General features: G+C 37.6%; 4 protein-coding genes across 4 annotated transcripts; all 4 read left to right on the top strand.

Moving 5' to 3' along the window:
- Positions 1–518: 518 nt before the first annotated feature.
- LOC115763956 (protein trunk) lies at positions 519–1,240 on the top strand. The gene has a single exon (XM_030706746.1). The coding sequence runs from the start codon at positions 533–535 to the stop codon at positions 1,238–1,240; it is 708 nt and encodes a 235-aa protein (XP_030562606.1). The 5' UTR covers positions 519–532.
- A 4,106-nt stretch (positions 1,241–5,346) lies between these two features.
- LOC115763934 lies at positions 5,347–8,460 on the top strand. Its single transcript, XM_030706729.1, has 4 exons — positions 5,347–5,358; positions 5,410–5,459; positions 7,608–7,829; positions 7,892–8,460. Exons 1-4 carry the CDS (start codon positions 5,347–5,349, stop codon positions 8,325–8,327), a joined length of 720 nt encoding a protein of 239 aa, XP_030562589.1. The 3' UTR covers positions 8,328–8,460.
- A 5,323-nt stretch (positions 8,461–13,783) lies between these two features.
- LOC115763935 lies at positions 13,784–16,897 on the top strand. The gene is made up of 4 exons (XM_030706730.1): positions 13,784–13,795; positions 13,847–13,896; positions 16,045–16,266; positions 16,329–16,897. Exons 1-4 carry the CDS (start codon positions 13,784–13,786, stop codon positions 16,762–16,764), a joined length of 720 nt encoding a protein of 239 aa, XP_030562590.1. The 3' UTR covers positions 16,765–16,897.
- A 5,323-nt stretch (positions 16,898–22,220) lies between these two features.
- LOC115763936 lies at positions 22,221–25,334 on the top strand. The gene is made up of 4 exons (XM_030706731.1): positions 22,221–22,232; positions 22,284–22,333; positions 24,482–24,703; positions 24,766–25,334. The coding sequence occupies exons 1-4, from the start codon at positions 22,221–22,223 to the stop codon at positions 25,199–25,201; spliced, it is 720 nt and encodes a 239-aa protein (XP_030562591.1). The 3' UTR covers positions 25,202–25,334.
- The last annotated feature ends 442 nt before the right edge of the window (positions 25,335–25,776 follow it).

Consider the following 25,776-nt stretch of genomic DNA (forward strand, 5'->3'; position numbering starts at 1 on the left):
CGCTGGGATTTTTTTTAAAACCTTGTCGGTAGCGATAAAACAATTATGGTTCAAGTACAGCATCTTAAGCGTTTACTTTTTTGCGTTAAATCTTAACGACAGCCAACAAAAAACAAACAAAAAATGGTGTTATTTTCATTGTTTTGCTGTGTGCTTAAATAAAAAAATGGTTTTATACTTTGGAATAAAAAGTATTTTTTGTTCCTTTTTTTCAGCCTTAAGCGCCAAAAGTTAGCTGGTTCCGAAACGACACAATCCTAATACAAATATTTTAAATGATGCAGAAAACCGATATGCATAAATATAGTGCAAGCTGCATACTAAGCTTAGAATGTTATTGCGGTACTTGTTAAAGAGTAAAAGGATGACTTTAAATTCAAGCTGGTTCATATGTAAGAACTTACAAAATTAATAAACAAATATAAACAAATTTATCTTGGAGGACCATTTTAATAAAGTGGCCGAGGTTATGTGTTGAATAGTTATAACGATGTATTTTTTACACAGATGTGCGCAAATATTGTCCTTCAAAATGAATGTAGTGACAGTATCCCACCAAAACTTCAATCTGTTTTGGCTTTGCGAACTATGCTGCACTGTCGGGTTGCTGTGTACAGTGCAGCAGGACTATTGTGCGGAACTCTCTAAAAAGTCATTGAGTATGATATTGGGCCAAGCCTTCAACCCACGCTACATGAGCATTGAGCCACCGAAAGGAGGAACAAAAGAGGATGCATCGAACTTTGGATTTAAGAGATCACTCTTTGATGTACCATTCTATGCCGACAATAACGTCGTTTCATTAGGTACTTTCCCCGCTTGGGAGACCAACCATTTTGCATACTTTGCAAAGAAGGAAGAGGACTCATTAAAAAAAAAAGACATAAACATAAGGAATGCTTTTTTTGAAGAAGGCGGACATGGAAAACCTGAAGTATTTAAAACTCGGCCTTGGGAGTGTTCCTCAATAATTAACTGGATTGATCTAGGATTAAATTATTTTCCACGCTACATCCGCTCCATTGAGTGCATTGCTAAGAAGTGCTGGTACGGCCACTTCAAATGCAAACCTAAATCATTCACCATCAAAGTGCTTCGTCGTAAACCTGGGTCTTGTATTCATGTAAGCGAAAAACTAATCTTAATAACTTCAGACGAATACATAAATGATTACACACAATTATGGATTTGGGAGGAAATCGCTGTTAACTTTTGCTGTGAATGCGTAATGCTATACTAGGTATAATAAGATTATTATTTTTATATTCGTTTAAATAAAATTTAAAATTATATTAACAAAAAACTGCTATTAACATTAGGTATGACCGATACTGAAATAGGCTTCATCATTCCTCCTCATCGACATAATAGAATATTGGGAAAATACTGTTGGGTAAACTATGATATCAAATTAGGTTTCATGTGTTTTTTTTTTTCGCAATGTTAGAAATATTTCTAATAAAATCCCATCCAGGCAGTAAGGAGTTTATGAATTTGCTTTCAAGTTCTTTTTGTTCGTTTTGACTAAAGTAATATTGATTTGATTGGACTTTATTGTATTGCTGATTTTACTTTCCCTCCAAGGCACTTTCATTAATGTCTATAGATCGTTTAAATATCACAAATTGTAGTCGTTTTTTTCCTCGTTTAAGACTTGTTTACTTGTAGAAACAGTCAGGCAAGAGAATGTGTTTCTTCCAGGCACCAAAATATATTGTATTTTCATGACACGAAATTTAAAGAATTATTATTGTGGAGCTTAAAATGTTATTATCGGAAATTCCTAATGGATGATTTTCATGCCTTTGGCGCTCACTTAATTATGAGCGAGCATTTGCCTGCACCATAATAAATTTCGGCTATACTTTAGTATCCGCCTAAGGGCCAAATCGTCAACGATAAATGATTTGGGTTTTGGCCGAGTCCCTGAACGCTCTTATTCCAACACCAAATGCAGCTCGCGAATCGCGCTCGTTTGAAGTAATAAAGATAAATTGAAAGAAAAGTTACCTTGGCAGCCTGCTGCTAGCACGTGCGTAATCAATACACGTAACTTTTGTTTCTTTACCGATCTTAATGAAATTTTCTACAATATTTCTTTTTGTACCATAATATATTTGCGTATTTTTAAAAAATCAATTGCATTAAAACTGTGGCTTAAATTTGTGGGCAATATAAATTGGGTTATTAACTCTACGGTGGTAGGTTGGAGGTGGCGTTAGATATAAAATGAAGGATACTTGATATATATATATATATAATATTCTAGAAGCAACATATCAAGTTTGGTGACTCTAGCTCATAATATAAGCAAAATTTGCTCAAAAAACAGGATGTCGATATTGATTTTTATCGATTGCTTGGAGTGAGTTATCGATTATCGGAAACAAACTCGATCTGCACAGGCACAAGGAGGACCTGCAGCTAAAATTTCTGTAGCTCTTATAGGTTATGATATCCTTGCGTTGATACATACGGACAGGCAGGAAGACGGACATGGCTATATCGACTCGACTATTGATGCTGATCAAGAATATTTATTCTTTATGAGGTCGGAGATGCATCTGCCTGTTACATTTTCACAAATACATAATACATAATATAATAAAGGCTATGAAGATTTTGGTTTGGGCTCAAAAAGTGAATGACTCGTTATCTCTCTAATAGATAGCCAACATTTGCAAATGAGAAACAAGCTAGTCAGTCCAATAGGAAGTTGATCTCCAATAATCCTCAATAATATGTGGATTGAGCTCCACTGACATCAGAAAAATAAGTAAATTATTATACAAAATCATGGACTCGGAAGGAAATTGCTTTAATCTTATGCTGTGAATAAGGCAATACTAAGTAAAAATTATTACAATTTTATTTTATTATTCGATAAAATAAACTTAAACACTTTATTAACATAATACTTTAATAGCGTCCATATTCCTCCCTATGGATAGAAAAGAAAAATAGGAATGTAAAGTCTTATCGTTTAAATTTAAAGTTTTATCGTTTTACTTTGAAGTATCAAAAAAAGTTTTTGTTTTTGAAAGGAGCTTAAAAGTTTTCTCTTCAGTTCGGCAAAGCTTTCATCTTTTAGACTAAGGTAATATTAATTTGATTGGTCCTCAAAAAACCCAAGTAAAGTTCGAAGTTTGACCAGTTTAGTCAGAAACATAGAAGTTGCTGCAGCCACGGCACGGAGGGAGCTTCCGGAAAACGATCTTAAACGCAGCCATATGGTGTTTCAGTAATTTACCAAGACACCAATATTTATCCTCGGTGGGGTCAATGTCCTTTAAGATGCCCCATAATACCCCATTCAATCCAAAATCGGTTTTTAGTTAGCGTTGGCATCGCTAACGTCATTATAGAGAATATTATATTGAATTACATTAGCGGATCTAAATTGGATTGTAGCAAAGGCATGAGAGGCAACATTATCACATATTTCACTATATTTTATTGGTTATTTTAAAGTGATTATTTTATAGGGGAAGCACGAATATGGATCAGAGATCTCCCTGTAGACGCAAGTGAACTATTTTTCTTGGGGTATACATTTCTTCGACAAATGCTTTAGCATCTCCAATTTGATTCGTTCGAAGAATTTCATCAAAAAATCCATCTTAAATAAATATGGTTTCGCAATACTTTTTAAACTAAAAATAAAATGAATTATATTCAAAAATTTTTAATTAATATTAGAATGGATAAAAGTTTACCAAACATTCTGTTTTTTTTTTGCTTTCTGAATTTTTTGTCTCAAATGATTTTTTATACAGATCCTTAGAAATGAACTTGAGCGCGAAACATCACTCATCAAATCTTTGATTCCTATTTCCACCAAAGAGGAATACATATTTACAAAATTGTAAAACACCCCTCGAATGAATTTGAACAAAGACCTTTGAAAATGAGTTTGAGACCGATCGGATGGATAGCAAAAAAATGTTATACAAACGTTTTCCGCTTATTAAACTCTGTATTGGGTGGAATTTCTAAAATCACTAAAACACCTATTTATTAAGTTCTATTTTAGAGCTCTGAAAAAAGTTTGAAACAAATCGCACAAAACTTAAAACTGCACCAACAAAATCTTAGAAATCTCTTTTTACTACTTTTATTCTGCGAAAAATGTGAAACACGTCTCAAATGATTTTTCATATAGATCCTTCGAAATGAGCTTCAGCGCGAAACGTCACCCACCAAATCTTTAACCCCCACTTTTTCCAAGGAGGGATCGGTTTTTCAGAAAGTGCAAAATTCCTCTCAACTGAATTTAAACAAATAACTTTAAAATTGAGTTTGTGGCCGATTGAGTTTGCGGCCGATCAGTCAGGACAAACAGTTATATATATTGAGATAGGATTAGAACAAGTCTTCATATAACTTAAAATTTGTTGTTCAATAAGAAATTGTTATTTAATTTAACAAGTTGGATTCTTTATAGTGTTTAATAAAAACTAATGTAATTAAATATATGTTGAAATAAATAAATGAAATAAATAAATAAATAATAAATATATGTAAGAAAAATAACTACATTTGTAAAGTTCGTACATATTCAAAATTGTGTCTTGCTGTTATCTGTTGTTTTTCTACAAATAAACAGCTGATTGTATCAATTGACAAGCCAAATACAAAAGATGCCTACTGTGTTTGCAATTGCGTTTGAAGTAAAAATAATATTTTTGAGTTAAGGTGCAGGTAATATTTACGGAAAAATATTTCCTTGTTGGGTTCATCGGGTACATGAAAGGGTTATATGTGTACAAGGAGGCACAACCTGGCACGGATAAAATATATTGTCTAAAAAAGCTTTGAAGTTGATTTAGAAAGGAAGACGGTAAACAAATAACTTTCATACAATCGTTTTCCGCCAATTTACCACTGTTGCGGGTTCCCAAATCGCTGAAACACGTATTGCTTAAGTTACTATGTAGATCTTTGAAAATAATTTTGAAGCAAATCGAAAAACCGAAAACCGAAAAATCTTTTAAACGCATATCTATTTTAATTCGTTTTTTTCTCAATAGGACTCAATTATTGGTGGGACTGTTGAGTAGAGGCAGTGGCAAGTGGTGCGGTCAGTTGCGAGTTCGAACTTTTTTTCTTAAATTAATCTTTATTACTTCAAACGAGCGCGTTTTGCGAACTGCATATGGTGTTGGAATAAGAGGACTCAGGGTATTCACTAGTCGGGAGCTAGACTAGACTGGACTAGAACCTCCTACTCCTAACAGAAAATTGCCAAATAGTTCAAATTGGATGACTTTGTACGAGATAAAGGAGACTTGAAGCAGAATATTCTATAATGCCTTTTATAATTACACAGAGAACCTGGAACGGTTCATGCAGAGCATAGTAAGTTGATCAAAATTGAAGGGAAAAAGGTCTATAATTAAGTGTTAGTAGGCTCTGAGAAGTTTAGTTGTCTATTCAACCCAGAGGAGTCGACTTTACACGTAATTAGTTTTGCAATTAATATAAGAAGAAAGATTAATCTTCAGAAGTTTACGAGGAGCCCGGCTTAAACCACGAAGGGAAAACAACAAGAATTGCTCTAGATTGCGACCAGATTCATTATAAAGAGAATGAGCGTAGATTGGAATCTGGCAGGTTTGAGGTCAAATTGTCATTTAAAACGAGGCCAAAAGTATTGGGATTTTCCTTTAAGACTGCGAAACGTCGGTTTTTGGCTTAAGAGCGCAGACTCGAAAAGGATGACGTACTGCGAAATATATATAACATTTTATCGTTGGACATATGTCACCGCTCACGTCAACTCCTCCAGGACTGCATTATTACATTCCCCATCAATGCGTCCTGATAGTATAACCACCAAATTACGCATAGTTTTCGTTGCGTCAAGCAAACGTCAACGTTAATCTCTCCAAAGGAGACTTTGATTTTAGGTCCAACTATTCAGAGGGAGCTATATTTAATCCTTGCACGATTTCGGTTGCATAAGTATGCTTTGACAGCCGACATTTTAAAAATGTATCGACAGGTAGACATCGCTAAGGATGATCGAAAGTTTCAGTTAATTGTATGGAGGCAATATAAATCAGAAAGGTTACAAATGTTTCCACTCAACACTGTGACTTATGGCACTGCCTCCACTTCCTTTTTGGCCATATGTTGCCTATTTGAACTAGCAGAACTTTACGCAGAATCTCACCCAATTGCTTCTCACGTCATCAAAAAAGATTTTTATGTGGATGATATGCTAACAGGAGCAAATAGTTTACAAGAGCTCCAGATTAGTCGCAGACAAGTTGAAGGATTAAGCTGGATTGGGATGAAGCTATTCAAATAAATCTACACACAACCTGCAAAAAATATCAACAACCCCTATTAAAATTACATAAAATTTCCATTCCTGCGGAAAATAGTTGCGAAGTTATTTACAGCAAAGTCTCGTGTGGCCCCCTTTAAACAAAATCGAATCCACGACTGGAATTATGCGCTGCTCATCTGTTGGCAACATTGTGGTCTCAAATCGCTTGTTTCTTTGAGGAATATGAGGTGGAGAGCGTTCATTTTTGGTCAGACTCTCAAGTCACCATTTACTGGCTTAAATGGCAACATGCCATAGAAACAAGATCAGCTGGATTCGCTTCTGATGGCACAAGCCGCCAGTGAACACCAACAGAAAGCTCTTGTATTACTGCTACTCTGTTGGCTACGAAATTTGCTAATCCAGCTAATCTTGTTTCGAGGGCACAGATGTGGACGATTGATTTGTCCGCGCTGGTTTAATGGTCTTGAATTTTTAGAACAAGTCCTAAGGGAATGGCCATAACTCCATCAATTAGAAATAACACTGGAAATGCAATCATCTGAGAAGAAGAAAACAGTGACAGTGCATTCCGTACCATTACAGAAATCGAATGATCTAATAATATTGACGCTGATCGAACGATGCTCCTCGTTCACTAAATTGGTGCGTATCATGGCATACGGCAACCGTTTTCTCCAAGCGAAAAAACATAATCGCGAATCAGTTTTCTCACCACAGGAGCTGCGACTCGCCTTTCTAAAATTGGTACAAATGGTGTAAATATCTGAGCTTGGTCACGAATTGGTTCAACAAGAAAAAATAAAAACATTAGCACCTTATCTCCAAAGTTTGAACCCATTCAAGCATGAAATTGTAGAAAAAGAAACCAATTTTAAAATCATTCGAGTTGTTGGAAGATTGCTAAAGGCACCTATTCCATATGATGCTGTCTCGAAAATCTCATTTCGTCGAATTGTTTCTTTGAAACATCCACATAAAGAATTACCATGCCGGCGTTAAAGTTATGGTCACAAATTTACGACGGCAAATATGGCTTATTAATGCTCGAGAAACATGCAACAAAATTGTTAAGGGATGCGTGCACTGTTACCGATACAAGCCAAAACTGCAATTCCAAATTATGGACAATTTACCAGCTGATCGGCTGCGTGAAGCTCATCCATTCTTAATTTGTGGCGTAGATTTCTGTTGCCCATTTTATGTGAGCCTTAAGATTCGACGGACAGCCACAATCAAAACTTATGTAGCATTCTTTGTTTGTTTTGCGTTGTTGCTGATCTTTTCACTGTTTTCTATCCATATTTAAAAGGTTCATTGGCAGACGAGGTCTCCCTCAGAAGGTCTGCAGCGACAACTCCACCAACTTCCTGAGCGCAGCGAACGTCCTGAAGTACGCAGCGGAGCGGGGCCTCGAATGGGTGTTCATTCCACCGAGGGCGACCCATTTCGGAGGGCAGTGCGAGGCCGCCGTGAAAGCCGCCAAGCATCGTCTGGTTCGAGGAGTCGGCAACGCCAGACTTACATACGACGAGTTGAGCACGCACTTAATAGGAGTCGAAGCGCTACTCAACTCACGCTCTACTGCTTCCCCAGGCAACGACCCCAACGACGGAAGATCCGAACACCAGGCCACCTGCTAATCGGCCAGCCTCTTCTTTCGCTGCCGCATGAATCCGTGCTAGACGAAGCCAACAGCAAGGCCAGCTTCGCGTATTTAAAACGGTCGCGAATGCTGTTGGCGCTCAAGCAGCAGTTCTGGCGGTCTTGGTCCAGCGGTTACCTAACCACCCTGCAGCAGCGCAAACAATGGGCCAAGGACGTACCCAATTTAGAAGTAAGATGCCTTGTTCTGGTACACGAGGACTATACACCACCTCAAAAATGGATAACCGGGCGCGTGATGGCAACCACGGTCGGCGAAGACGGTAAAGTGCGCGTGGTGGAGATTCGCACACCGACCGCAATCATCAAGCGGCTAATATACAAGGTGGCAGTGCTACCAATAGCTATAGTTCACGCATGCACTTAAATAACAGACTCTCTTAACAGTCTTAATTAATTTAAGAGCACTGTTAAGCGTTGATCTTGTCGTTGCTCATCTTTGCAGCAGCAAGCCACTCTTTTTGTAAGCAGGAATTGTTCTTGAGCTCTGCAGAAAATCAGAAGCAATAAACGTGTAAAGAAAAGAAGTTCGTTTTCTTGTATCTGTCACCAATAAAATAGAGATATCGACGTTCAATAGTTAAATTGATTAAGTAATTGAAAATTTGTTAGATTATTATTCGTGAAAACCCTCACGAAATATTCAGTCATTGATGAAAAGAGTTAAGAGTAGCAGGCAGGGTTCTGTTGCTCAAAACTCTAAGATCCAGTTAAGAATATTGAGAAGGAATAGATTCTGAAGAAGTAAAGAGAGAGTAAAGAGTCTTCATGCCTTTAAAACCATCAAACCAAGAGGTCCGAATAAGGGATGGTCGTGAATTCCTCTGTGGCACCAAGGTATGGTTTGTGGTCTGTAGGGTAAACTAACATCTTTGTTACCCTACAATCAAATAGACCCTCTATATCATTAGCGACTGGCAACCTACCATCTACCATTCCGAATTTCAACATAAGGATAAGGTTCATTTTTTGTATACCTAGAGGAGTAGTACCTAGTAGTAGTTAGTTTGAAAAAGTTTGCGAAGAGATAGGCAGTGCGTGGATCAGTATTCACACTCTCATTTGCAAAATCGTTCGTAGAACAATTTGATCGGTCAACTGAATAACGGAAGAAATCAGAGTAATTTCCCCATTTCTTAAATTTTTTATAGTTCTTCAACTTCACATTTATTAATCCAGGTGAGCATATCAGACCTCGTTGGATAATGAAGAGGGACGCAGATATCAAACGAATACAAGTTATCAAAAAATAGTTAAGTGGCAACATAAATGTCTGTACAATTTTGTTTGGGACAAATTGACTTACAGGATAAGATTATTTAGTTAGCTAAGAACGGATACGATCAGTTAACTCTGAATTTATTGATTGGTGCACATTTAAAGTCGCTATGCCGACGCTGTCGGCAAGGCTGTCGACAGAGCTGCGCAAGCGAGCGGTAATTGAACGTGGCTATGTATTCTTTTTGGGACTTTGACTTTTTTATTTCTTTTTCATGTTTTATTTTTATCCACATTCTATGCAAACTGTATTATTCAAAAATTACTAGTTAATAAAAACGAACTTTGTATTCAAACGAATTTTGTACTGAAACGTACCGGTATGTACCAGAGTACCGATACATATTCAGCAATAAGACCTTGTTTGGCTGATCATTTTAAGTGAAGCTCAATCGTTAATGGTGTATGCCAGGTCACTATTTAGGTATGCCGAACACACGTCCATTTGATGCAACTGCAGCTTTAGCTCGGCAGTCAGAGCTAGAATTAAGCGTACGCTCTCCAGTCTGCATACAGGTGAACATGTTTCCGTGAAGATCACACCATTATTCTGTGCACATCCCTACTTGACCATCCGCTCCTGGATGTTTTCGGAATTCCTCAATTTGCCATGTTTTATTCAACATCAGAGCGTAGTAGTCTCTGTTCATTGTTTCACGCCTCAGTGCAGCTCCAGAACATCGTAGGATGTAGGAATTGGGATGTCATGACCTTCCTGAGCCCCAGGAATATTTTACTGCTTCTTGGGTTGTCCTCGCTTTCCAGTGCGAATTAATTTGAGTCTACTTGCTTCCAAATGTGGTTCCTCCTCTGCACTGACAAAACTGTCGGTTCTGCTGTCGTTGTCTGACCCACTGCCATTATTAAAACCGACGTTGGCTTCGTGGTCTGAGTCAATAATGTCGATCCTTGTGCTCGATTGACCCTGAGTACTCTTTGGACATGCCGAAAAATCAAATGTAACGGTTTAGGTATCGTCTCGTTTACTGCCGCATGGCTTATCGAACAGCACATCTCTCCTTTTGAACACATGTCCAGTGGTCGGATTAAACTAAAAATATTCTTTTTAATTTATTGCATATCCGAGCCTATGGTTTTGTTTAACCATTGGCACTGAATTTGCTTTGCAGCTTTCTCTGCAAGCCAATGCTTTTTAACATTCTTTCATGGGCGTCAAATTTGTAAGTGTGTGATCTTTTGCGCAATCCGCCGTGGATATCGCCACCGCTCGTACAGACTTCTTTAAAGCAAAATGAACTAGCTGGAAACGACGCATTTCAACAGTTCGCCCTTTTAACAGTATTGTCAGTGGCAGCAGCAGTTAGTTTTTCCACCTAATGCCTAAATTTAAGAAACTTTAAGAAATATTAACTTCCTCTTTTAAAAAAGATATAAAAGCCAAGAATTATTATCTATAAATGATAGATATAAAATGAAGGATACTTGATATATATATATAATATTCTAGAAGCAACATATCAAGTTTGGTGACTCTAGCTCATAATATAAGCAAAATTTGCTCAAAAAACAGGATGTCGATATTGATTTTTATCGATTGCTTGGAGTGAGTTATCGATTATCGGAAACAAACTCGATCTGCACAGGCACAAGGAGGACCTGCAGCTAAAATTTCTGTAGCTCTTATAGGTTATGATATCCTTGCGTTGATACATACGGACAGGCAGGAAGACGGACATGGCTATATCGACTCGACTATTGATGCTGATCAAGAATATTTATTCTTTATGAGGTCGGAGATGCATCTGCCTGTTACATTTTCACAAATACATAATACATAATATAATAAAGGCTATGAAGATTTTGGTTTGGGCTCAAAAAGTGAATGACTCGTTATCTCTCTAATAGATAGCCAACATTTGCAAATGAGAAACAAGCTAGTCAGTCCAATAGGAAGTTGATCTCCAATAATCCTCAATAATATGTGGATTGAGCTCCACTGACATCAGAAAAATAAGTAAATTATTATACAAAATCATGGACTCGGAAGGAAATTGCTTTAATCTTATGCTGTGAATAAGGCAATACTAAGTAAAAATTATTACAATTTTATTTTATTATTCGATAAAATAAACTTAAACACTTTATTAACATAATACTTTAATAGCGTCCATATTCCTCCCTATGGATAGAAAAGAAAAATAGGAATGTAAAGTCTTATCGTTTAAATTTAAAGTTTTATCGTTTTACTTTGAAGTATCAAAAAAAGTTTTTGTTTTTGAAAGGAGCTTAAAAGTTTTCTCTTCAGTTCGGCAAAGCTTTCATCTTTTAGACTAAGGTAATATTAATTTGATTGGTCCTCAAAAAACCCAAGTAAAGTTCGAAGTTTGACCAGTTTAGTCAGAAACATAGAAGTTGCTGCAGCCACGGCACGGAGGGAGCTTCCGGAAAACGATCTTAAACGCAGCCATATGGTGTTTCAGTAATTTACCAAGACACCAATATTTATCCTCGGTGGGGTCAATGTCCTTTAAGATGCCCCATAATACCCCATTCAATCCAAAATCGGTTTTTAGTTAGCGTTGGCATCGCTAACGTCATTATAGAGAATATTATATTGAATTACATTAGCGGATCTAAATTGGATTGTAGCAAAGGCATGAGAGGCAACATTATCACATATTTCACTATATTTTATTGGTTATTTTAAAGTGATTATTTTATAGGGGAAGCACGAATATGGATCAGAGATCTCCCTGTAGACGCAAGTGAACTATTTTTCTTGGGGTATACATTTCTTCGACAAATGCTTTAGCATCTCCAATTTGATTCGTTCGAAGAATTTCATCAAAAAATCCATCTTAAATAAATATGGTTTCGCAATACTTTTTAAACTAAAAATAAAATGAATTATATTCAAAAATTTTTAATTAATATTAGAATGGATAAAAGTTTACCAAACATTCTGTTTTTTTTTTGCTTTCTGAATTTTTTGTCTCAAATGATTTTTTATACAGATCCTTAGAAATGAACTTGAGCGCGAAACATCACTCATCAAATCTTTGATTCCTATTTCCACCAAAGAGGAATACATATTTACAAAATTGTAAAACACCCCTCGAATGAATTTGAACAAAGACCTTTGAAAATGAGTTTGAGACCGATCGGATGGATAGCAAAAAAATGTTATACAAACGTTTTCCGCTTATTAAACTCTGTATTGGGTGGAATTTCTAAAATCACTAAAACACCTATTTATTAAGTTCTATTTTAGAGCTCTGAAAAAAGTTTGAAACAAATCGCACAAAACTTAAAACTGCACCAACAAAATCTTAGAAATCTCTTTTTACTACTTTTATTCTGCGAAAAATGTGAAACACGTCTCAAATGATTTTTCATATAGATCCTTCGAAATGAGCTTCAGCGCGAAACGTCACCCACCAAATCTTTAACCCCCACTTTTTCCAAGGAGGGATCGGTTTTTCAGAAAGTGCAAAATTCCTCTCAACTGAATTTAAACAAATAACTTTAAAATTGAGTTTGTGGCCGATTGAGTTTGCGGCCGATCAGTCAGGACAAACAGTTATATATATTGAGATAGGATTAGAACAAGTCTTCATATAACTTAAAATTTGTTGTTCAATAAGAAATTGTTATTTAATTTAACAAGTTGGATTCTTTATAGTGTTTAATAAAAACTAATGTAATTAAATATATGTTGAAATAAATAAATGAAATAAATAAATAAATAATAAATATATGTAAGAAAAATAACTACATTTGTAAAGTTCGTACATATTCAAAATTGTGTCTTGCTGTTATCTGTTGTTTTTCTACAAATAAACAGCTGATTGTATCAATTGACAAGCCAAATACAAAAGATGCCTACTGTGTTTGCAATTGCGTTTGAAGTAAAAATAATATTTTTGAGTTAAGGTGCAGGTAATATTTACGGAAAAATATTTCCTTGTTGGGTTCATCGGGTACATGAAAGGGTTATATGTGTACAAGGAGGCACAACCTGGCACGGATAAAATATATTGTCTAAAAAAGCTTTGAAGTTGATTTAGAAAGGAAGACGGTAAACAAATAACTTTCATACAATCGTTTTCCGCCAATTTACCACTGTTGCGGGTTCCCAAATCGCTGAAACACGTATTGCTTAAGTTACTATGTAGATCTTTGAAAATAATTTTGAAGCAAATCGAAAAACCGAAAACCGAAAAATCTTTTAAACGCATATCTATTTTAATTCGTTTTTTTCTCAATAGGACTCAATTATTGGTGGGACTGTTGAGTAGAGGCAGTGGCAAGTGGTGCGGTCAGTTGCGAGTTCGAACTTTTTTTCTTAAATTAATCTTTATTACTTCAAACGAGCGCGTTTTGCGAACTGCATATGGTGTTGGAATAAGAGGACTCAGGGTATTCACTAGTCGGGAGCTAGACTAGACTGGACTAGAACCTCCTACTCCTAACAGAAAATTGCCAAATAGTTCAAATTGGATGACTTTGTACGAGATAAAGGAGACTTGAAGCAGAATATTCTATAATGCCTTTTATAATTACACAGAGAACCTGGAACGGTTCATGCAGAGCATAGTAAGTTGATCAAAATTGAAGGGAAAAAGGTCTATAATTAAGTGTTAGTAGGCTCTGAGAAGTTTAGTTGTCTATTCAACCCAGAGGAGTCGACTTTACACGTAATTAGTTTTGCAATTAATATAAGAAGAAAGATTAATCTTCAGAAGTTTACGAGGAGCCCGGCTTAAACCACGAAGGGAAAACAACAAGAATTGCTCTAGATTGCGACCAGATTCATTATAAAGAGAATGAGCGTAGATTGGAATCTGGCAGGTTTGAGGTCAAATTGTCATTTAAAACGAGGCCAAAAGTATTGGGATTTTCCTTTAAGACTGCGAAACGTCGGTTTTTGGCTTAAGAGCGCAGACTCGAAAAGGATGACGTACTGCGAAATATATATAACATTTTATCGTTGGACATATGTCACCGCTCACGTCAACTCCTCCAGGACTGCATTATTACATTCCCCATCAATGCGTCCTGATAGTATAACCACCAAATTACGCATAGTTTTCGTTGCGTCAAGCAAACGTCAACGTTAATCTCTCCAAAGGAGACTTTGATTTTAGGTCCAACTATTCAGAGGGAGCTATATTTAATCCTTGCACGATTTCGGTTGCATAAGTATGCTTTGACAGCCGACATTTTAAAAATGTATCGACAGGTAGACATCGCTAAGGATGATCGAAAGTTTCAGTTAATTGTATGGAGGCAATATAAATCAGAAAGGTTACAAATGTTTCCACTCAACACTGTGACTTATGGCACTGCCTCCACTTCCTTTTTGGCCATATGTTGCCTATTTGAACTAGCAGAACTTTACGCAGAATCTCACCCAATTGCTTCTCACGTCATCAAAAAAGATTTTTATGTGGATGATATGCTAACAGGAGCAAATAGTTTACAAGAGCTCCAGATTAGTCGCAGACAAGTTGAAGGATTAAGCTGGATTGGGATGAAGCTATTCAAATAAATCTACACACAACCTGCAAAAAATATCAACAACCCCTATTAAAATTACATAAAATTTCCATTCCTGCGGAAAATAGTTGCGAAGTTATTTACAGCAAAGTCTCGTGTGGCCCCCTTTAAACAAAATCGAATCCACGACTGGAATTATGCGCTGCTCATCTGTTGGCAACATTGTGGTCTCAAATCGCTTGTTTCTTTGAGGAATATGAGGTGGAGAGCGTTCATTTTTGGTCAGACTCTCAAGTCACCATTTACTGGCTTAAATGGCAACATGCCATAGAAACAAGATCAGCTGGATTCGCTTCTGATGGCACAAGCCGCCAGTGAACACCAACAGAAAGCTCTTGTATTACTGCTACTCTGTTGGCTACGAAATTTGCTAATCCAGCTAATCTTGTTTCGAGGGCACAGATGTGGACGATTGATTTGTCCGCGCTGGTTTAATGGTCTTGAATTTTTAGAACAAGTCCTAAGGGAATGGCCATAACTCCATCAATTAGAAATAACACTGGAAATGCAATCATCTGAGAAGAAGAAAACAGTGACAGTGCATTCCGTACCATTACAGAAATCGAATGATCTAATAATATTGACGCTGATCGAACGATGCTCCTCGTTCACTAAATTGGTGCGTATCATGGCATACGGCAACCGTTTTCTCCAAGCGAAAAAACATAATCGCGAATCAGTTTTCTCACCACAGGAGCTGCGACTCGCCTTTCTAAAATTGGTACAAATGGTGTAAATATCTGAGCTTGGTCACGAATTGGTTCAACAAGAAAAAATAAAAACATTAGCACCTTATCTCCAAAGTTTGAACCCATTCAAGCATGAAATTGTAGAAAAAGAAACCAATTTTAAAATCATTCGAGTTGTTGGAAGATTGCTAAAGGCACCTATTCCATATGATGCTGTCTCGAAAATCTCATTTCGTCGAATTGTTTCTTTGAAACATCCACATAAAGAATTACCATGCCGGCGTTAAAGTTATGGTCACAAATTTACGACGGCAAATATGGCTTATTAATGCTCGAGAAACATGCAACAAAATTGTTAAGGGATGCGTGCACTGTTACCGATACAAGCCAAAACTGCAATTCCAAATTATGGACAATTTACCAGCTGATCGGCTGCGTGAAGCTCATCCATTCTTAATTTGTGGCGTAGATTTCTGTTGCCCATTTTATGTGAGCCTTAAGATTCGACGGACAGCCACAATCAAAACTTATGTAGCATTCTTTGTTTGTTTTGCGTTGTTGCTGATCTTTTCACTGTTTTCTATCCATATTTAAAAGGTTCATTGGCAGACGAGGTCTCCCTCAGAAGGTCTGCAGCGACAACTCCACCAACTTCCTGAGCGCAGCGAACGTCCTGAAGTACGCAGCGGAGCGGGGCCTCGAATGGGTGTTCATTCCACCGAGGGCGACCCATTTCGGAGGGCAGTGCGAGGCCGCCGTGAAAGCCGCCAAGCATCGTCTGGTTCGAGGAGTCGGCAACGCCAGACTTACATACGACGAGTTGAGCACGCACTTAATAGGAGTCGAAGCGCTACTCAACTCACGCTCTACTGCTTCCCCAGGCAACGACCCCAACGACGGAAGATCCGAACACCAGGCCACCTGCTAATCGGCCAGCCTCTTCTTTCGCTGCCGCATGAATCCGTGCTAGACGAAGCCAACAGCAAGGCCAGCTTCGCGTATTTAAAACGGTCGCGAATGCTGTTGGCGCTCAAGCAGCAGTTCTGGCGGTCTTGGTCCAGCGGTTACCTAACCACCCTGCAGCAGCGCAAACAATGGGCCAAGGACGTACCCAATTTAGAAGTAAGATGCCTTGTTCTGGTACACGAGGACTATACACCACCTCAAAAATGGATAACCGGGCGCGTGATGGCAACCACGGTCGGCGAAGACGGTAAAGTGCGCGTGGTGGAGATTCGCACACCGACCGCAATCATCAAGCGGCTAATATACAAGGTGGCAGTGCTACCAATAGCTATAGTTCACGCATGCACTTAAATAACAGACTCTCTTAACAGTCTTAATTAATTTAAGAGCACTGTTAAGCGTTGATCTTGTCGTTGCTCATCTTTGCAGCAGCAAGCCACTCTTTTTGTAAGCAGGAATTGTTCTTGAGCTCTGCAGAAAATCAGAAGCAATAAACGTGTAAAGAAAAGAAGTTCGTTTTCTTGTATCTGTCACCAATAAAATAGAGATATCGACGTTCAATAGTTAAATTGATTAAGTAATTGAAAATTTGTTAGATTATTATTCGTGAAAACCCTCACGAAATATTCAGTCATTGATGAAAAGAGTTAAGAGTAGCAGGCAGGGTTCTGTTGCTCAAAACTCTAAGATCCAGTTAAGAATATTGAGAAGGAATAGATTCTGAAGAAGTAAAGAGAGAGTAAAGAGTCTTCATGCCTTTAAAACCATCAAACCAAGAGGTCCGAATAAGGGATGGTCGTGAATTCCTCTGTGGCACCAAGGTATGGTTTGTGGTCTGTAGGGTAAACTAACATCTTTGTTACCCTACAATCAAATAGACCCTCTATATCATTAGCGACTGGCAACCTACCATCTACCATTCCGAATTTCAACATAAGGATAAGGTTCATTTTTTGTATACCTAGAGGAGTAGTACCTAGTAGTAGTTAGTTTGAAAAAGTTTGCGAAGAGATAGGCAGTGCGTGGATCAGTATTCACACTCTCATTTGCAAAATCGTTCGTAGAACAATTTGATCGGTCAACTGAATAACGGAAGAAATCAGAGTAATTTCCCCATTTCTTAAATTTTTTATAGTTCTTCAACTTCACATTTATTAATCCAGGTGAGCATATCAGACCTCGTTGGATAATGAAGAGGGACGCAGATATCAAACGAATACAAGTTATCAAAAAATAGTTAAGTGGCAACATAAATGTCTGTACAATTTTGTTTGGGACAAATTGACTTACAGGATAAGATTATTTAGTTAGCTAAGAACGGATACGATCAGTTAACTCTGAATTTATTGATTGGTGCACATTTAAAGTCGCTATGCCGACGCTGTCGGCAAGGCTGTCGACAGAGCTGCGCAAGCGAGCGGTAATTGAACGTGGCTATGTATTCTTTTTGGGACTTTGACTTTTTTATTTCTTTTTCATGTTTTATTTTTATCCACATTCTATGCAAACTGTATTATTCAAAAATTACTAGTTAATAAAAACGAACTTTGTATTCAAACGAATTTTGTACTGAAACGTACCGGTATGTACCAGAGTACCGATACATATTCAGCAATAAGACCTTGTTTGGCTGATCATTTTAAGTGAAGCTCAATCGTTAATGGTGTATGCCAGGTCACTATTTAGGTATGCCGAACACACGTCCATTTGATGCAACTGCAGCTTTAGCTCGGCAGTCAGAGCTAGAATTAAGCGTACGCTCTCCAGTCTGCATACAGGTGAACATGTTTCCGTGAAGATCACACCATTATTCTGTGCACATCCCTACTTGACCATCCGCTCCTGGATGTTTTCGGAATTCCTCAATTTGCCATGTTTTATTCAACATCAGAGCGTAGTAGTCTCTGTTCATTGTTTCACGCCTCAGTGCAGCTCCAGAACATCGTAGGATGTAGGAATTGGGATGTCATGACCTTCCTGAGCCCCAGGAATATTTTACTGCTTCTTGGGTTGTCCTCGCTTTCCAGTGCGAATTAATTTGAGTCTACTTGCTTCCAAATGTGGTTCCTCCTCTGCACTGACAAAACTGTCGGTTCTGCTGTCGTTGTCTGACCCACTGCCATTATTAAAACCGACGTTGGCTTCGTGGTCTGAGTCAATAATGTCGATCCTTGTGCTCGATTGACCCTGAGTACTCTTTGGACATGCCGAAAAATCAAATGTAACGGTTTAGGTATCGTCTCGTTTACTGCCGCATGGCTTATCGAACAGCACATCTCTCCTTTTGAACACATGTCCAGTGGTCGGATTAAACTAAAAATATTCTTTTTAATTTATTGCATATCCGAGCCTATGGTTTTGTTTAACCATTGGCACTGAATTTGCTTTGCAGCTTTCTCTGCAAGCCAATGCTTTTTAACATTCTTTCATGGGCGTCAAATTTGTAAGTGTGTGATCTTTTGCGCAATCCGCCGTGGATATCGCCACCGCTCGTACAGACTTCTTTAAAGCAAAATGAACTAGCTGGAAACGACGCATTTCAACAGTTCGCCCTTTTAACAGTATTGTCAGTGGCAGCAGCAGTTAGTTTTTCCACCTAATGCCTAAATTTAAGAAACTTTAAGAAATATTAACTTCCTCTTTTAAAAAAGATATAAAAGCCAAGAATTATTATCTATAAATGATAGATATAAAATGAAGGATACTTGATATATATATATAATATTCTAGAAGCAACATATCAAGTTTGGTGACTCTAGCTCATAATATAAGCAAAATTTGCTCAAAAAACAGGATGTCGATATTGATTTTTATCGATTGCTTGGAGTGAGTTATCGATTATCGGAAACAAACTCGATCTGCACAGGCACAAGGAGGACCTGCAGCTAAAATTTCTGTAGCTCTTATAGGTTATGATATCCTTGCGTTGATACATACGGACAGGCAGGAAGACGGACATGGCTATATCGACTCGACTATTGATGCTGATCAAGAATATTTATTCTTTATGAGGTCGGAGATGCATCTGCCTGTTACATTTTCACAAATACATAATACATAATATAATAAAGGCTATGAAGATTTTGGTTTGGGCTCAAAAAGTGAATGACTCGTTATCTCTCTAATAGATAGCCAACATTTGCAAATGAGAAACAAGCTAGTCAGTCCAATAGGAAGTTGATCTCCAATAATCCTCAATAATATGTGGATTGAGCTCCACTGACATCAGAAAAATAAGTAAATTATTATACAAAATCATGGACTCGGAAGGAAATTGCTTTAATCTTATGCTGTGAATAAGGCAATACTAAGTAAAAATTATTACAATTTTATTTTATTATTCGATAAAATAAACTTAAACACTTTATTAACATAATACTTTAATAGCGTCCATATTCCTCCCTATGGATAGAAAAGAAAAATAGGAATGTAAAGTCTTATCGTTTAAATTTAAAGTTTTATCGTTTTACTTTGAAGTATCAAAAAAAGTTTTTGTTTTTGAAAGGAGCTTAAAAGTTTTCTCTTCAGTTCGGCAAAGCTTTCATCTTTTAGACTAAGGTAATATTAATTTGATTGGTCCTCAAAAAACCCAAGTAAAGTTCGAAGTTTGACCAGTTTAGTCAGAAACATAGAAGTTGCTGCAGCCACGGCACGGAGGGAGCTTCCGGAAAACGATCTTAAACGCAGCCATATGGTGTTTCAGTAATTTACCAAGACACCAATATTTATCCTCGGTGGGGTCAATGTCCTTTAAGATGCCCCATAATACCCCATTCAATCCAAAATCGGTTTTTAGTTAGCGTTGGCATCGCTAACGTCATTATAGAGAATATTATATTGAATTACATTAGCGGATCTAAATTGGATTGTAGCAAAGGCATGAGAGGCAACATTATCACATATTTCACTATATTTTATTGGTTATTTTAAAGTGATTATTTTATAGGGGAAGCACGAATATGGATCAGAGATCTCCCTGTAGACGCAAGTGAACTATTTTTCTTGGGGTATACATTTCTTCGACAAATGCTTTAGCATCTCCAATTTGATTCGTTCGAAGAATTTCATCAAAAAATCCATCTTAAATAAATATGGTTTCGCAATACTTTTTAAACTAAAAATAAAATGAATTATATTCAAAAATTTTTAATTAATATTAGAATGGATAAAAGTTTACCAAACATTCTGTTTTTTTTTTGCTTTCTGAATTTTTTGTCTCAAATGATTTTTTATACAGATCCTTAGAAATGAACTTGAGCGCGAAACATCACTCATCAAATCTTTGATTCCTATTTCCACCAAAGAGGAATACATATTTACAAAATTGTAAAACACCCCTCGAATGAATTTGAACAAAGACCTTTGAAAATGAGTTTGAGACCGATCGGATGGATAGCAAAAAAATGTTATACAAACGTTTTCCGCTTATTAAACTCTGTCGTGGGTGGAATTTCTAAAATCACTAAAACACCTATTTATTAAGTTCTATTTTAGAGCTCTGAAAAAAGTTTGAAACAAATCGCACAAAACTTAAAACTGCACCAACAAAATCTTAGAAATCTCTTTTTACTACTTTTATTCTGCGAAAAATGTGAAACACGTCTCAAATGATTTTTCATATAGATCCTTCGAAATGAGCTTCAGCGCGAAACGTCACCCACCAAATCTTTAACCCCCACTTTTTCCAAGGAGGGATCGGTTTTTCAGAAAGTGCAAAATTCCTCTCAACTGAATTTAAACAAATAACTTTAAAATTGAGTTTGTGGCCGATTGAGTTTGCGGCCGATCAGTCAGGACAAACAGTTATATATATTGAGATAGGATTAGAACAAGTCTTCATATAACTTAAAATTTGTTGTTCAATAAGAAATTGTTATTTAATTTAACAAGTTGGATTCTTTATAGTGTTTAATAAAAACTAATGTAATTAAATATATGTTGAAATAAATAAATGAAATAAATAAATAAATAATAAATATATGTAAGAAAAATAACTACATTTGTAAAGTTCGTACATATTCAAAATTGTGTCTTGCTGTTATCTGTTGTTTTTCTACAAATAAACAGCTGATTGTATCAATAGACAAGCCAAATACAAAAGATGCCTACTGTGTTTGCAATTGCGTTTGAAGTAAAAATAATATTTTTGAGTTAAGGTGCAGGTAATATTTACGGAAAAATATTTCCTTGTTGGGTTCATCGGGTACATGAAAGGGTTATATGTGTACAAGGAGGCACAACCTGGCACGGATAAAATATATTGTCTAAAAAAGCTTTGAAGTTGATTTAGAAAGGAAGACGGTAAACAAATAACTTTCATACAATCGTTTTCCGCCAATATACCACTGTTGCGGGTTCCCAAATCGCTGAAACACGTATTGCTTAAGTTACTATGTAGATCTTTGAAAATAATTTTGAAGCAAATCGAAAAACCGAAAACCGAAAAATCTTTTAAACGCATATCTATTTTAATTCGTTTTTTTCTCAATAGGACTCAATTATTGGTGGGACTGTTGAGTAGAGGCAGTGGCAAGTGGTGCGGTCAGTTGCGAGTTCGAACTTTTTTTCTTAAATTAATCTTTATTACTTCAAACGAGCGCGTTTTGCGAACTGCATATGGTGTTGGAATAAGAGGACTCAGGGTATTCACTAGTCGGGAGCTAGACTAGACTGGACTAGAACCTCCTACTCCTAACAGAAAATTGCCAAATAGTTCAAATTGGATGACTTTGTACGAGATAAAGGAGACTTGAAGCAGAATATTCTATAATGCCTTTTATAATTACACAGAGAACCTGGAACGGTTCATGCAGAGCATAGTAAGTTGATCAAAATTGAAGGGAAAAAGGTCTATAATTAAGTGTTAGTAGGCTCTGAGAAGTTTAGTTGTCTATTCAACCCAGAGGAGTCGACTTTACACGTAATTAGTTTTGCAATTAATATAAGAAGAAAGATTAATCTTCAGAAGTTTACGAGGAGCCCGGCTTAAACCACGAAGGGAAAACAACAAGAATTGCTCTAGATTGCGACCAGATTCATTATAAAGAGAATGAGCGTAAATTGGAATCTGGCAGGTTTGAGGTCAAATTGTCATTTAAAACGAGGCCAAAAGTATTGGGATTTTCCTTTAAGACTGCGAAACGTCGGTTTTTGGCTTAAGAGCGCAGACTCGAAAAGGATGACGTACTGCGAAATATATATAACATTTTATCGTTGGACATATGTCACCGCTCACGTCAACTCCTCCAGGACTGCATTATTACATTCCCCATCAATGCGTCCTGATAGTATAACCACCAAATTACGCATAGTTTTCGTTGCGTCAAGCAAACGTCAACGTTAATCTCTCCAAAGGAGACTTTGATTTTAGGTCCAACTATTCAGAGGGAGCTATATTTAATCCTTGCACGATTTCGGTTGCATAAGTATGCTTTGACAGCCGACATTTTAAAAATGTATCGACAGGTAGACATCGCTAAGGATGATCGAAAGTTTCAGTTAATTGTATGGAGGCAATATAAATCAGAAAGGTTACAAATGTTTCCACTCAACAATGTGACTTATGGCACTGCCTCCACTTCCTTTTTGGCCATATGTTGCCTATTTGAACTAGCAGAACTTTACGCAGAATCTCACCCAATTGCTTCTCACGTCATCAAAAAAGATTTTTATGTGGATGATATGCTAACAGGAGCAAATAGTTTACAAGAGCTCCAGATTAGTCGCAGACAAGTTGAAGGATTAAGCTGGATTGGGATGAAGCTATTCAAATAAATCTACACACAACCTGCAAAAAATATCAACAACCCCTATTAAAATTACATAAAATTTCCATTCCTGCGGAAAATAGTTGCGAAGTTATTTACAGCAAAGTCTCGTGTGGCCCCCTTTAAACAAAATCGAATCCACGACTGGAATTATGCGCTGCTCATCTGTTGGCAACATTGTGGTCTCAAATCGCTTGTTTCTTTGAGGAATATGAGGTGGAGAGCGTTCATTTTTGGCCAGACTCTCAAGTCACCATTTACTGGCTTAAATGGCAACATGCCATAGAAACAAGATCAGCTGGATTCGCTTCTGATGGCACAAGCCGCCAGTGAACACCAACAGAAAGCTCTTGTATTACTGCTACTCTGTTGGCTACGAAATTTGCTAATCCAGCTAATCTTGTTTCGAGGGCACAGATGTGGACGATTGATTTGTCCGCGCTGGTTTAATGGTCTTGAATTTTTAGAACAAGTCCTAAGGGAATGGCCATAACTCCATCAATTAGAAATAACACTGGAAATGCAATCATCTGAGAAGAAGAAAACAGTGACAGTGCATTCCGTACCATTACAGAAATCGAATGATCTAATAATATTGACGCTGATCGAACGATGCTCCTCGTTCACTAAATTGGTGCGTATCATGGCATACGGCAACCGTTTTCTCCAAGCGAAAAAACATAATCGCGAATCAGTTTTCTCACCACAGGAGCTGCGACTCGCCTTTCTAAAATTGGTACAAATGGTGTAAATATCTGAGCTTGGTCACGAATTGGTTCAACAAGAAAAAATAAAAACATTAGCACCTTATCTCCAAAGTTTGAACCCATTCAAGCATGAAATTGTAGAAAGAGAAACCAATTTTAAAATCATTCGAGTTGTTGGAAGATTGCTAAAGGCACCTATTCCATATGATGCTGTCTCGAAAATCTCATTTCGTCGAATTGTTTCTTTGAAACATCCACATAAAGAATTACCATGCCGGCGTTAAAGTTATGGTCACAAATTTACGACGGCAAATATGGCTTATTAATGCTCGAGAAACATGCAACAAAATTGTTAAGGGATGCGTGCACTGTTACCGATACAAGCCAAAACTGCAATTCCAAATTATGGACAATTTACCAGCTGATCGGCTGCGTGAAGCTCATCCATTCTTAATTTGTGGCGTAGATTTCTGTTGCCCATTTTATGTGAGCCTTAAGATTCGACGGACAGCCACAATCAAAACTTATGTAGCATTCTTTGTTTGTTTTGCGTTGTTGCTGATCTTTTCACTGTTTTCTATCCATATTTAAAAGGTTCATTGGCAGACGAGGTCTCCCTCAGAAGGTCTGCAGCGACAACTCCACCAACTTCCTGGGAGCAGCGAACGTCCTGAAGTACGCAGCGGAGCGGGGCCTCGAATGGGTGTTCATTCCACCGAGGGCGACCCATTTCGGAGGGCAGTGCGAGGCCGCCGTGAAAGCCGCCAAGCATCGTCTGGTTCGAGGAGTCGGCAACGCCAGACTTACATACGACGAGTTGAGCACGCACTTAATAGGAGTCGAAGCGCTACTCAACTCACGCTCTACTGCTTCCCCAGGCAACGACCCCAACGACGGAAGATCCGAACACCAGGCCACCTGCTAATCGGCCAGCCTCTTCTTTCGCTGCCGCATGAATCCGTGCTAGACGAAGCCAACAGCAAGGCCAGCTTCGCGTATTTAAAACGGTCGCGAATGCTGTTGGCGCTCAAGCAGCAGTTCTGGCGGTCTTGGTCCAGCGGTTACCTAACCACCCTGCAGCAGCGCAAACAATGGGCCAAGGACGTACCCAATTTAGAAGTAAGATGCCTTGTTCTGGTACACGAGGACTATACACCACCTCAAAAATGGATAACCGGGCGCGTGATGGCAACCACGGTCGGCGAAGACGGTAAAGTGCGCGTGGTGGAGATTCGCACACCGACCGCAATCATCAAGCGGCTAATATACAAGGTGGCAGTGCTACCAATAGCTATAGTTCACGCATGCACTTAAATAACAGACTCTCTTAACAGTCTTAATTAATTTAAGAGCACTGTTAAGCGTTGATCTTGTCGTTGCTCATCTTTGCAGCAGCAAGCCACTCTTTTTGTAAGCAGGTATTGTTCTTGAGCTCTGCAGAAAATCAGAAGCAATAAACGTGTAAAGAAAAGAAGTTCGTTTTCTTGTATCTGTCACCAATAAAATAGAGATATCGACGTTCAATAGTTAAATTGATTAAGTAATTGAAAATTTGTTAGATTATTATTCGTGAAAACCCTCACGAAATATTCAGTCATTGATGAAAAGAGTTAAAAGTAGCAGGCAGGGTTCTGTTGCTCAAAACTCTAAGATCCAGTTAAGAATATTGAGAAGGAATAGATTCTGAAGAAGTAAAGAGAGAGTAAAGAGTCTTCATGCCTTTAAAACCATCAAACCAAGAGGTCCGAATAAGGGATGGTCGTGAATTCCTCTGTGGCACCAAGGTATGGTTTGTGGTCTGTAGGGTAAACTAACATCTTTGTTACCCTACAATCAAATAGACCCTCTATATCATTAGCGACTGGCAACCTACCATCTACCATTCCGAA

The sequence above is a fragment of the Drosophila novamexicana genome, unplaced genomic scaffold (assembly GCF_003285875.2).
Source record: "Drosophila novamexicana strain 15010-1031.04,08,12 unplaced genomic scaffold, DnovRS2.1 tig00000796-arrow-arrow-pilon, whole genome shotgun sequence".
Taxonomy (NCBI): Eukaryota; Metazoa; Arthropoda; class Insecta; order Diptera; family Drosophilidae; genus Drosophila; species Drosophila novamexicana.